The 11,834-nt window shown below is 37.3% G+C and overlaps 2 protein-coding genes across 4 annotated transcripts; both read right to left on the reverse strand.

The window, feature by feature from the left end:
- Positions 1-375: 375 nt before the first annotated feature.
- On the reverse strand, positions 376-7,318 carry LOC132103257 (succinate-semialdehyde dehydrogenase, mitochondrial-like). 3 transcript variants are annotated; one of them, XM_059508211.1, is made up of 11 exons: positions 7,279-7,318; positions 6,679-6,921; positions 6,232-6,315; positions 5,966-6,136; positions 5,737-5,853; positions 5,397-5,540; positions 5,173-5,316; positions 2,825-2,983; positions 2,520-2,683; positions 2,193-2,251; positions 376-1,040 (listed from the first exon to the last, which is right to left on the reverse strand). In XM_059508211.1, the coding sequence occupies exons 2-11, from the start codon at positions 6,901-6,903 to the stop codon at positions 829-831; spliced, it is 1,479 nt and encodes a 492-aa protein (XP_059364194.1). In that variant the 5' UTR covers positions 6,904-6,921; positions 7,279-7,318; the 3' UTR covers positions 376-828. The 3 variants fall into 3 exon arrangements, with proteins under 3 accessions (XP_059364194.1, XP_059364193.1, XP_059364192.1); XM_059508210.1 differs by having other exon boundaries at positions 6,679-6,983; XM_059508209.1 differs by lacking the exon at positions 7,279-7,318 and having other exon boundaries at positions 6,679-7,226.
- Positions 7,319-9,377: 2,059 nt separating this feature from the next.
- On the reverse strand, positions 9,378-11,155 carry elp6 (elongator acetyltransferase complex subunit 6). Its single transcript, XM_059508781.1, has 8 exons — positions 11,019-11,155; positions 10,750-10,894; positions 10,591-10,669; positions 10,436-10,506; positions 10,232-10,356; positions 9,940-10,144; positions 9,685-9,837; positions 9,378-9,595 (listed from the first exon to the last, which is right to left on the reverse strand). Exons 2-8 carry the CDS (start codon positions 10,801-10,803, stop codon positions 9,473-9,475), a joined length of 810 nt encoding a protein of 269 aa, XP_059364764.1. The 5' UTR covers positions 10,804-10,894; positions 11,019-11,155; the 3' UTR covers positions 9,378-9,472.
- Positions 11,156-11,834: the final 679 nt, after the last annotated feature.

Here is an 11,834-nt window from a genome sequence, read left to right on the forward strand (position 1 = left end):
ATAGTATCAGTGGCAGAAATCCAATGAAACTGAATTCACATAAAGAACAGTGTGCATATTAATGAAAGTGGCATAACTATACGAACAGCAGAAATTTAAATGTCCAGATTTGAAGTTTCTTTACCAAGGCTTTCAGCTGTATATTTAGTCATTGTACTTTCATGTGCTTTTATTTGCAAAAATGGCACTCCTAAAGTAAGAAAATGAATATACTTCTAAACATATTTTCATATATATAACAGTTCAAAATACAATTAGGTATATCAATCTAGAATTAATATTTTCAACAATTAAAAAAAATTAAAATAAAATCATTTAAAACAGAGAACAGTTGTTGTTTTTAAAAAAAATACACTTGCAATAACAACATTTTCTCTGCCTAAATGAATTTGCACAGCAAAATAAAGTTACACTGCGGAAAAAAAAGTATATGTTTGTCTTCTTTTCAATCTAAAATTAAATGTAGTAAGAAAAATAAACTAACTATTATCTAAAAAAAATCTCATCTTACCCAAATACACAAAACTAAATATATCTTGCTTCAAGGATGTTTACATATTTTTACATCATACAAATAAGTTTTTTTTTTTTCAGTGTAAGCCAATCTTATTTCAGAGCAACTAGGTTACATTAATAACTTATGATGGAAGGACAATTTGTACCCATTTTTACAGCAAATATCTAAATGATCCTGACAGTGAAATGTCTCTCCATAGTCATTATTCAGTTAAATCTGATTAAAAGGGAGAATGTTACATGAGTTTTATAGATTAATGTTTGTATGATTGTCCTGAATAATGACATACTTCCTGCCAGTAACCATAGTCTTTAAAGCGAGAGTCCCCCCAAACACATGTACTTTATTTCTAGATACTCATCAATGCCATATTTGGATCCTTCTCTGCCCAGTCCAGACTGTTTGATTCCACCAAAAGAGGCTTCTGTGGTGGAGATCAGACCTTCGTTGACCCCAACCATGCCCACCTCCATCTGCTCAGCCACCCGCCAGATCTGACTGATGTCTCTGGAGTAAAAGTAACCTGATAAAAGAAAACAGTTTTGAATGTAATTCCATTGAAAGAGCCAAGTGATTAAAGTTATGTAGCTGCTGTTTGCTTTCCTTGACCCTTCAGACACATAAGGGTACAGTGGAGCTAAAGGACAATAGGATTTTTCTGGTCCAAAAAAATAAAAAAAAAATAAAGTATATATATATAATAATATACATAACAAAAAAGTGTGTAACAACTGAAAATATGTCATATTCTAGCCACCTTTTGCTTTGATTTCTGCTTTGCACACTCTTGGCATTCTCTTGATGAGCTTCAAGAGGTAGTCACCTGAAATGGTCTTCCAACAGTATATATATTGTATTTTCCGGACTATAAGTCGCACTTTTTTCATAGTTTGGCTGGTCCTGCGACTTATAGTCAGGTGCGACTTATTTATCAAAATTAATTTGACATGAACCGAGAGAAATGAACCAAGAGAAAACATTACCGTCTACAGCCGCGAGAGGGCGCTCTATGCTGCTCACTGCTCCCGTGGCCTACACTGAGCAGCATTGAGCGCCCTCTCGCGGCTGTGGAGTCATGAAAATAAAGAAAACTCTTTGAATGAGAAGGTGTGTCCAAACTTTTGGTCTGTCTATATATATATATATATATATATATATATGTGTGTGTGTTTCTTATGCTCACCAAGGTTACACTTATTTGATTAAAATATAGTAAAAACAAATATTTATACATACACACACACACACACACACACACACATACATACATATATATATATATATATATATAAATAATGTAAATTATTAATTTGATCTATAATAGAATGGAGCACATAAATATAATCAAAGACTTTCATGTAGAATAATATTTTAGCATCATAAATACATAATCAAAATAACCCCTTTGTTTTCGTTGTTTTTTAGTGTTTAAGATGAAAACAAAATTAAAGATGTAAACAAAATTAAAAGTCCTTTAACCCCCCTTTACCCTCCAGTATTTCATGATTGGTTAATTCGCATTGTTGTCAAATGATTGTTTAGTGCAATGTAGTCTGTTGTAAATGTTTTCAATAAGGAACACTTCTAGCTAATAAATAAACAGGCATATGAGGAAAAAGTGGGCAAACTCAAAACTGTCAAACAAAACTTGGTTAATTTGCAAAGACGGACAAACCTGCTAAACCAACAGGAGAAGCATTGGCAATGGCAAGTGCCTCCTGTTCCGTGTTGAACCTGGTGAAGAAAACAAAGTCAGCAGCAGACACAACCAGACATCATCAGCCAAAAAATGAAAATGAAATAAAAAATATTTTACATTTTTAATAATAAAAATGAAACCTAAATATTTTTTTAAACAACTGAAATTAAACTCTAAATTTTTATGCTGATAATATACGATGAAATCTGTAGATAAATATATAAATATAAAATAAAATGTTTTAAATTACTAAATTTGAGGTTATCATGAAGTCATGTTATAGAATAAATAATAAATACTCACTTAACAACAGGAATAAGGGGTCCAAAGGTCTCCTCTCGCATGCAGAGCATGTCAGTGTTGACACTGGACAGCAGGGTGGGCTGCATGAAGGAGCCCTCCAGTCTCTTCCCACCTCGAACTATGACTGCTCCCAGTGACAGAGCATCTGCAATCTGGTTCTCCACCTGAAAGAGATAACCGCTGATCAACACCATTAAACTCATCATCTTAACCACATGATCTGTATGTGTGCTTGTTGACAGTGACATTAGTGTTTGCCTCCAATAGAATCATCAGTTGCTGTATTTGCTTTCAGCATGAGGCACCTTCTCTGCAGCACGTGTGTTGATGAGTGGCCCCTGAGTGGTGGTGGGCTCTGAGCCATGGCCAACCTTCAGTTCAGCATCCATAGCCTTCGCCAGCTTCTCCATGAAGGCATCATGGATGCCACTCTGCACCAAAAAGCGGTTGGAGCACACGCAGGTCTACAGCAGAGAGACACATTACAGGCGAGACATGGAAAACAGCTGTTTACGGTTACAAAAATGTCAAGTACACCCTAGTATTTACAAGGTACCTGGAGTACACTACTTCATTATTTATGAAAAACATTCACTTTTCTTTCTTGAAAATTGTGCAAAGGGTCAATGTATATGGGTCAAATTTCTCCCCAAAATAAACAGAAAAAAATAAGCAATATTTAGCATAAAATAAATTTATTTGAAGTAGGGCTGTCGCGATAACCGCAAAATTGTAATACCGCGCTATTGACAAGCAAACCGCAGAGGAAAGATAGCAACCGCAGAAACCGCGGCAACCGCAAAAAAAAGGTTTTTTTTATGAGGCTGTGGCCTTATTGGTTTTTTTTTTCAATTTGTCACTGTGCATTCAATGTTAAATAAATTATATTAATGATACAATATGGTCACGACTGTAATTTTCTCGTGAGCCGTTGTAGCTTTAGGGTGCTTCGTTAGTTTTGAATAGGCCGGCTGAAACCATGGGAGGCACTCGATCTCGTCCCAAAACCTAATGTCACGTTGCCAGTTTGGGAACATTTTGGCTTTCAACCCAATGAAAAGGACGAGCCAGCGAATATAGATGAGCCGATATGCAAAATGTGCTGCAAAAAAAGTTCCTGTGACACTGCAATACATCTAATTTGAGGTCATCATCGGGACATTCTAAAACGCTTAACGGGAAAAACGCTTAATGTGGTTTAATGTACCAATACAGTAATATTAACAGACCAAACTCACTAAAAATCATATTAATAAAGTATATTATCTACAAAAAATCAGATGATCCCTGAATATGAATTCAACGCGTTTAATAACACGTTAAGCCTTTTCCTCTCATAGAAAACCATCATAAGGCTTAACGTGTTATTAAACGACTTGCATTCATATTCAGGGATCATCTGTTTTTTTGTTTTGTTTTTTGTATATTGTATACTACTTTATTAGTATAATGTTTAGTGAGTTTGGTTTTTAAAAATCACTGTCTTAGTACATTAAGCGTTTTCTTATAACGGTTTTCTATGGGAGGAAAAGGCTTAACGTGTTATTAAACGAGTTGCATTCATATTCAGGGCTCATCTGATTTGTTTATAGATAGTATACTTTAGTAGTATGATTTTTAGTGAGTTTGGTCTGTTAATATCACTGTCTTAGTAGCCTACATTAAGCCATGTTAAGCGTTTTCGAGTGTCCCCTGTCATCCAGCGCAGCTGCCCTCTCAAGCATCAGGTCGCGGAGCAACATCAAAAAGAACAGCTGAGACCGGCCGACAGTTAGGAGTAGCTGAAGCCTTTGCGAAATCTGTAAAATACAGCCGTGAAAGTAACAGGCATACCTGCTGAAGTCACGGACAACCTCAGCGTCGGTGCCCATACCCAAGAGAGCGTGAGCAGATAACGAGCTCACACACTATCTGCATGAGGAGTGCATCGACTCCAGCACGAATCCACTGTCCTGTGGGCCAGTGGTGACGTGATAATCAGTCTAGATAAATTATTGGAAAACGCATGTTCTTGTTGCTGTTAGGCATTTAACAATAAATAAAAATGTTTTAAAACGTCTCTGTCAGTTAAAAAAAGCAACAATATATGCTACATAACTCAACGATAGAGCTTTGTATGCAGCAAAATCAGGATAAATTAGGTATGTAAAAAAAAAATAAATAAATAAAATGCGGTAATACCGCATATCGCGCTATTGAGCCACCCATAATAACCGCAGGGGAAATTTCTTAACCGCGACAGCCCTAATTTGAAGGGAAAGTTCATCCAAAAACGAAAATTCTGTCATTAATTACTCACCCTTATGTTGTTCCAAACCCATATGACCATCAATACTTCTCTACCGTTCAGTCTCCACCATCATTTACGAGTGTACCACAACGCATGCATGTGCATTCCTCTGCTTGTGAACAATGTTGTTTGGCGTCAGAACGCCTGCGTCAGCAGCATCATCACACGCACGCATTGTGGTTCTCTCGTGAATGGTGTTGCTGTCTATGCAGGGTCAGAATGCTCTCGGATTATATCACAAATATCTTAATTTCTATTCCGAAGATGAACCCTGAATGTCTTATGGGTTTTGAACGACATGAGGAATTGTGACAGAATTTTCATTTTGGGTGAACTACCGCTTTAAGAGTGAAATACACTCACCTGGCCTGAGTTCCTGAATTTGGAAGCCATCGCTCCAGCTACGGCTTTATCTACATCAGCACTGTCAAATACAATAAAGGGGGCGTGTCCTCCCAACTCCATGGAGACCCTTTTAACAGTTCCTGCAGCGTGTCTTAGTAGTATCTGCAAAAGGATTCACTTAAGTGATTGTAAAATTATAGTGAACATTAAATACTGACTGCACAAAGAAATAAGATTTTTACCTTGCCAGTGGCTGTGGAGCCAGTAAATGAGATTTTGGCCACGAGAGGGTCTGTGCAGAGCAGCTCCCCAACAGCAGGGGTCTTTTCTCTTGAACAGGGCACCACATTAAACACCCCAGGAGGAATGCCAGCCTGAACCGACAGCTAGATAGGAATACAATGCATTATGCACTCTTTCATACACATTACTGTTCAAGAGATCATTGTAATATAAAGATTTGGTTCTCATTATCAAACATTTTAATCTTACAGACCCCAAAACTAGTTCATCTATAAAGTTTGCCTATCTTGCAGACTGGTAAATGTCAAGTTAAGCAGGCTTTCATGGAAACAGACAGACCTCAGCAAGGGCCAGAGCAGAGAGAGGCGTGTCCTCAGCCGGCTTCACCACAACAGTGCAGCCCACCGCAAGCGCTGCGCCCACCTTCCTGGTGATCATGGCACTGGGGAAATTCCACTGTGAAAAGGGAAAATTTAAAATCACAACTGGGAGCTGACAGTTTTAGTTTGGCTCATTGACCCTATGGTCTGATGGTGTTCTGTTATCAGAATGAAGGAGGAAGTCTCACAGGTGTAATGATGGAAGCCACTCCCACCGGCTGCTTGAGTAACAGGATCTTGCGGTCCTTGGCTGGAGGTGCGACAATATCTCCATACACACGCCTGGCCTCTTCAGAAAACCACTCCAGAAAGGAGGCAGAATATGTCATCTCACCAACAGACTCCTTCATGGGCTTCCCCTGTACACACATTTGAGTGAACCAATTCTAATATCTGAATCCTGGTAAATAGAAACGTTAGATGTGCATGGTATGTAATGGGTCAGAATACCTACAGACTCGGCTGTGATCAACTTGGCAAGATCTTCCTTGTGCTGATTGATCAGATCAAACCACTTCCGCAGCAAAATGCTTCTCTCCTGCAAAGAGCATGCATCATCTCATTCATTTAAATCTTAATTTTTTTTTTATTCAAATAGTTTTTTCACATTACAATAATGAGAAGTGTGAAGGAAAATTTGCTTAATTGTCATGAAAATTATCACAATAGTCACAATGCAAAACATAGCACTAAGTAAATGGTCTTTTTACCCCCAGGCGCCTTTTAGTACCATGTTCTGAAAATACCAAGGTATTATCATTCGTTATCAGGTGTACCACCCCAGTACGTTTTTTGAAACCGTAGAAAACAAGGTATTTTGTGATTTTTAACTTCGTACGTTCCTGTAATTAATTAGATCTAATGAACTATATATGACAGTCGTGCATTTCCCACAAATCACCTTGGCTGTGTTACTCTTCCACAGGTGGAACGCTTTGTACGCAGCATTGACAGCGCCTTGAGCTTCCTTTGTACCGCAGTCTGACACCTTCGCGATCTCTTCTCCCGTGGCTGGATCTAAGACGGGGAACGTGGATGCAGCGGAGACCCAGCGCCCTTCTATGAAGGCTTGAGTCCGCAGGAGCTGCGCTGACACACCGAGGCTGTAAGGCCGATGCAGCATCATGGGTAAGCCAGAGAACACCTGCCGGAGAATACACCGACCTCTTGAGAGGTATAAACTGCCCATGGTAAGAACTGACAGGTCTAATAAAACCCTTATATGTTCGTCAGTCAGCAGGTTGAGGCGTGCAGGCGTCTAATATCAAGCTCAGTCCAGTACAGAAAAGAGGGTGGTTGCTTTAAAAACGTGATTTCAAGCGCTTTATCAATTTTCTCCTTATTTAAATTATACTATCGACTGTTACATGCACTACGCACACACATATAAAATTTTATCTTAATTATTTTCCATTGTCACTCCAAAAATACCGATTAAAAAAAATTAAATAATAATTGTCCAGTGGATTGCGTGTTGCATATCTCTTTGCATTTAACTCACTGCAAATGCAAAGCAGAAAGTACAATCCGACTTCGACAGACGGTAGCGACGTCCATGAACGAATCTTCTTCTTCTTCTTGTATTTATAATGACGGACGGCAACTAACGTTTAACATGCATATCCGCCCCCTACTGTGCTGGAGTGTGGACCAGAAATGTATACTTCAGGAGAAAAAATAAATAATAAATAAATAAATCAATAAATAAATAAAATAAAAAATAATAACTCCCTTTATAACATTAAGGAAACCAATGAATAAATTAATACAATAATCCCCAAGGACTTCAATTCTTTTCATTAAACCAGTTTCTTTAAAAAAAAAAACACACACAAAGCTTTATATATCTGATCTCCAACTTTAAATAGGTTTTTAAGATTTAATGTGTTCACTCCATATTTCTTTAATTCATCTCTTAATTTTATCCTTTGATTTTCATATTTGACACATTGGCTAATCACATGTTCTGCTGTTTCTTCTTCCATTTCACACTCACACATACCTGATGTTTTTTCAATAAATGCATTGTTTTATTCAACCCAGTATGCCCCAATCGCAACCTCGAAATAATTATATGTCCTCTTGTATGTCTACCTATTGATTTCATTCTTCCTACCATTTGTTTAATATTGTATAAATGACGTCCCTTCTTCCCTTCATCCCATTGTTTCTGCCATTCCTTCATAATATTATTCCTTATTTTTGCTTTACTTTCAGCTTTACTAAATGCTACTTCCATAATTCTATCATGTTTCAGAGCTTGCTTAGCCAACGCGTCTGCAGCTTCATTCCCTTCAATCCCCCTATCAGCTGGAATCCACATAATTCTGATTTCTGTTTTTATATACTGAAGTCTGAACATAATTTCATACATTTCATATACAATATCAAGTCTGTTATTAGATGATAAAGACTGTAGAGACATCAATGAAGATAAACTATCTGAACATATCACAACCTTGCCAATTTTATTTTGTTCTATCCACTGCAATGCTGTTAAAATAGCTAACAACTCATCCGTAAACACTGTTAGATGATCAGAAGTTCTTTCTTTAATACTTATCTTCAACTCTGGAATAGTGAATGCAAAACCAGTAAGACCCCTCTTATGATCCTTTGATCCATCTGTGAATACTGCTATAAAAGATTTATATACAGACCTTAGTCTGTCATCTACTATCTCTGCCCAGTTGCCCTTCCCTTTATGTCTTTTTATTTCCTCTTGAAAATGTAGATCAACAATTAGTGGTGGAAACAGCCAAGGTGGTGTGATTGGATAAGGGACAGTAGGACTGAACTTTCTCTCTTGTAACTCCATTTCAATTGCTATTTTACCCGATGCCCAAGCAAAACATTCTACCTTTCCCTTTGTACTTTCCCAACATGGGTTTAGATACTTTACTGTTGGGTGCCTTCTTTCATTATGCCCTTTTAGGTTTGCCCAATAATTCATCATCAACTGCTTGAATCGTAAATTTAGAGGTAACTCACCCATCTCCACTTGAACTGCACAAGCTGGAGAGGTCCATGAACGAATCATTTTTGAGTCAGATCTTTTCAAACCATCTAAACGATTCGTTCACGAATCAGTCCGGAATGAACCATGTATTATATGTCCAATTCATAATGAGCCATGAACCGAACTATTCAAAGGAAGGTCAGCAGATGCACAGCACAGCTGAGCCCTCTGTGACAACTTTACATACGCGACTGTGCAAAATAAATCTACAAATGTATTCTTAACATATTTATTTCAAGTTCCTTTACATATAATAAACAACTGTTTATCCCAGAGAGAATCTCATAATTTAAAGAAACTATCATGTCCTAAGATCCTTATGGTCTCCTCAAGGGAGGAGAATAAAAACGTTATTTGATTTTTTTTTTCTTTCGCTCTTCTTTGTTCTTGTGTTCCTTTAAACAATGATCATCAACTAGCATTATGGTGTGTTCACACCAAACGCAAATAGAGCGTCTGGCGAATCATTTCAATGTGGTATTGTTCCAGATCTTGACGTATGTTACAAGCACTCACTATATTAGTACACTAAATTGTCCAAGCAAGTAATGCAAACAAGTGAACAAATCAACAGCAACTGGTGATGTATTAAATATATGTATTTATATAAAACATCTACATAATGACATTATTTCAGTAAGAGATTGTGTGAAAACTTATGTATTCATTTGAAAATTTAGAGAACAGCACTAGAAGTCCCTCGAGCGAAAAACGATGCTCCTTTATCATGGACTTTAAAATGATATAACTTTTGCTGGTTGTAGATGGTCTCTCCTCCCTGTCGCCACCAAACTGACATCTAAAAAGAAAAAGAAAAAAACCCAACAACAAAAGAGTCAGCTCACTTCAAAGCCATTTAATACAGTGATCTTTAACATGAAATTGCACCTGTCCATGTATGTCCCTGCAGTAGCCTGTTGGTAACCCCTCTACATGTAAAGCCAAGTTACACTGATGAACTAGTCCCCTCTGCAGCAGGTTTGATCCCTCTTCATCATCATCTGCATCCTCCTCACATCTCACCAGAATAACCATATTTCCCTGGCTATCATTAGACACATATAGTTCATTTATCATAATACAATATGAAACCAACTGCATCTGACATTATTTTAGGCACTGACACAAAAAACACTGACTCACCTGTAACTCAGAGCACACGGTGGCTTGGCAGTAGAGGGTAAAGTCTAGTATTGCTCCAACACTAACACCTAAACTCAGGAGCACACTGAGATCATCTATGAGTAACACTGGAGGACCCCATGATTCACCAGCATCACCATCTCCTCTCTGACGCACAGAACGGTCAACAAATCTGAACAGACCTTCCAGTCCAGCACCTGGGGTCCTAGACAAAAAAAGGCACATAACACTAAAGGGAAAAAAGAATTGAGATCAAATGTATTTAAACTAGATTTTGATAAACTATATGTGCCTGAGATAACTCAAGGGTTGCGTCTCCTGACTGGTGTCCTCCTGTAATACAACTCCAATAGAATTCTTCAGTCCTTCAAGAAACACTAGCTGGCCCTTCTCTCTTGCCTGGACCAGACTCACTCCCTGCCCAGGAACATTACGATCAAGACCTGTGAATGTCATCAACAGAACGTCTAAACAGAGCAAGGTGATGTAAACTTACCAGCCTCTGAGCGACAGCACTGTAGTGACTAAAGGACTGCACAAGACCCAGAAAACACACCTTACAGCCAGCTGGAAATATATAAGTTTAAAATGAAATGAAATAAAACAAATGAATACATTAATTTTTCTCACTATAAACAATAGGTCCCTTACCACGTAAATAGAAAGACAGATGGTGATGAATGAGGAATGATGCATCAGCTCGTCTGTCTGACACCAGAATAAAGTCACTCTACAAGTGCAGAGAACATCGGTTAGAGTCAGTGACATTGTATATGTTACTCCAAGCTTGTGATGAGATGTAATTATTACCGATTTGAAACTGTCTGGAGTGGCATTGAGAATACTGTTCAATTCTGGGAACATGTTTGTGATATAGAAATTAACTTGACAACAGTTGAGTAGGATATGCTGCTGTCTCCTCTTCTACTCCAGATCTTCTTCAGTATTTCTCATGCTGGCAAGAAAAACAATTGAAAGCGCACGCATTCTTGTGTTTACGTAGCGCATTTTAGCGCATGCTAAATTAATATTAGCGTTGCGTTAAGTATTTAAAGTATCGAAAATAAGAGAATATGTACCTGTAGAGTAACGTACCTGCACCGTCTGCAATAACATCTTTTTTTTTTAATATATACAAATAAATATGAATAATTATCTCGCGTTTGCCTATAATGCTAGTTAACCTGGGTACGGAAGCCGCATGAGGACAATCTTTACGAAAATGCGTTTTGGTAGTAACTCATGAGGAAAATGAATGAAGAATTAATTTTCTTAATTAGTGAAATAATATTTTTCCCCCCTTAAAGAACAAACAAACTAGTAGATATACCAAACCTTAAAAATATTTATTTTGAACAGAGATAAAAATGTAGCTGCAAGTGCATTAAAGACAGGCCCAGATAGTGTTTCATTACAAAAATATATATGTAAAAATATACAAACAAGAAAACTCGGAAACAAACTGTTGATCTTTATGTATCATGTGCCTGGGTCTGCTTTTAGTTAGAACTCTAAGAATTTGCTTCCAACACACTGAAATACAATTAATTATGCTCGTCAAATTTTACAACAAAATAAAAGTGTAAACATAACTTGTTTAGGCCTAAAAACTAATTTCAACAGATTATCAATGTTTTAACCTATAAAGCACTGTTAATGAAATCCTATACAACAGAAATCCTTAATGCATAAAAAGCAAGAAAAATACGAGAAAAACACTGTCTTGACCAAATGAATCACCCATCATTCAATAAATAGTATAATGTCCTCCAAGATCCTAATAATCATGGGTTTCGATAGAAGAAAACTGGAAATTTGCATATGTACAGAGCAAAAATAAGTTTTGCACAATAATGGTAATGCAAGCCCTTAAAATTCAATTCATGGAATGTTAA

This window comes from Carassius carassius, chromosome 24 (genome assembly GCF_963082965.1).
Source record: "Carassius carassius chromosome 24, fCarCar2.1, whole genome shotgun sequence".
NCBI classification, from domain to species: Eukaryota; Metazoa; Chordata; class Actinopteri; order Cypriniformes; family Cyprinidae; genus Carassius; species Carassius carassius.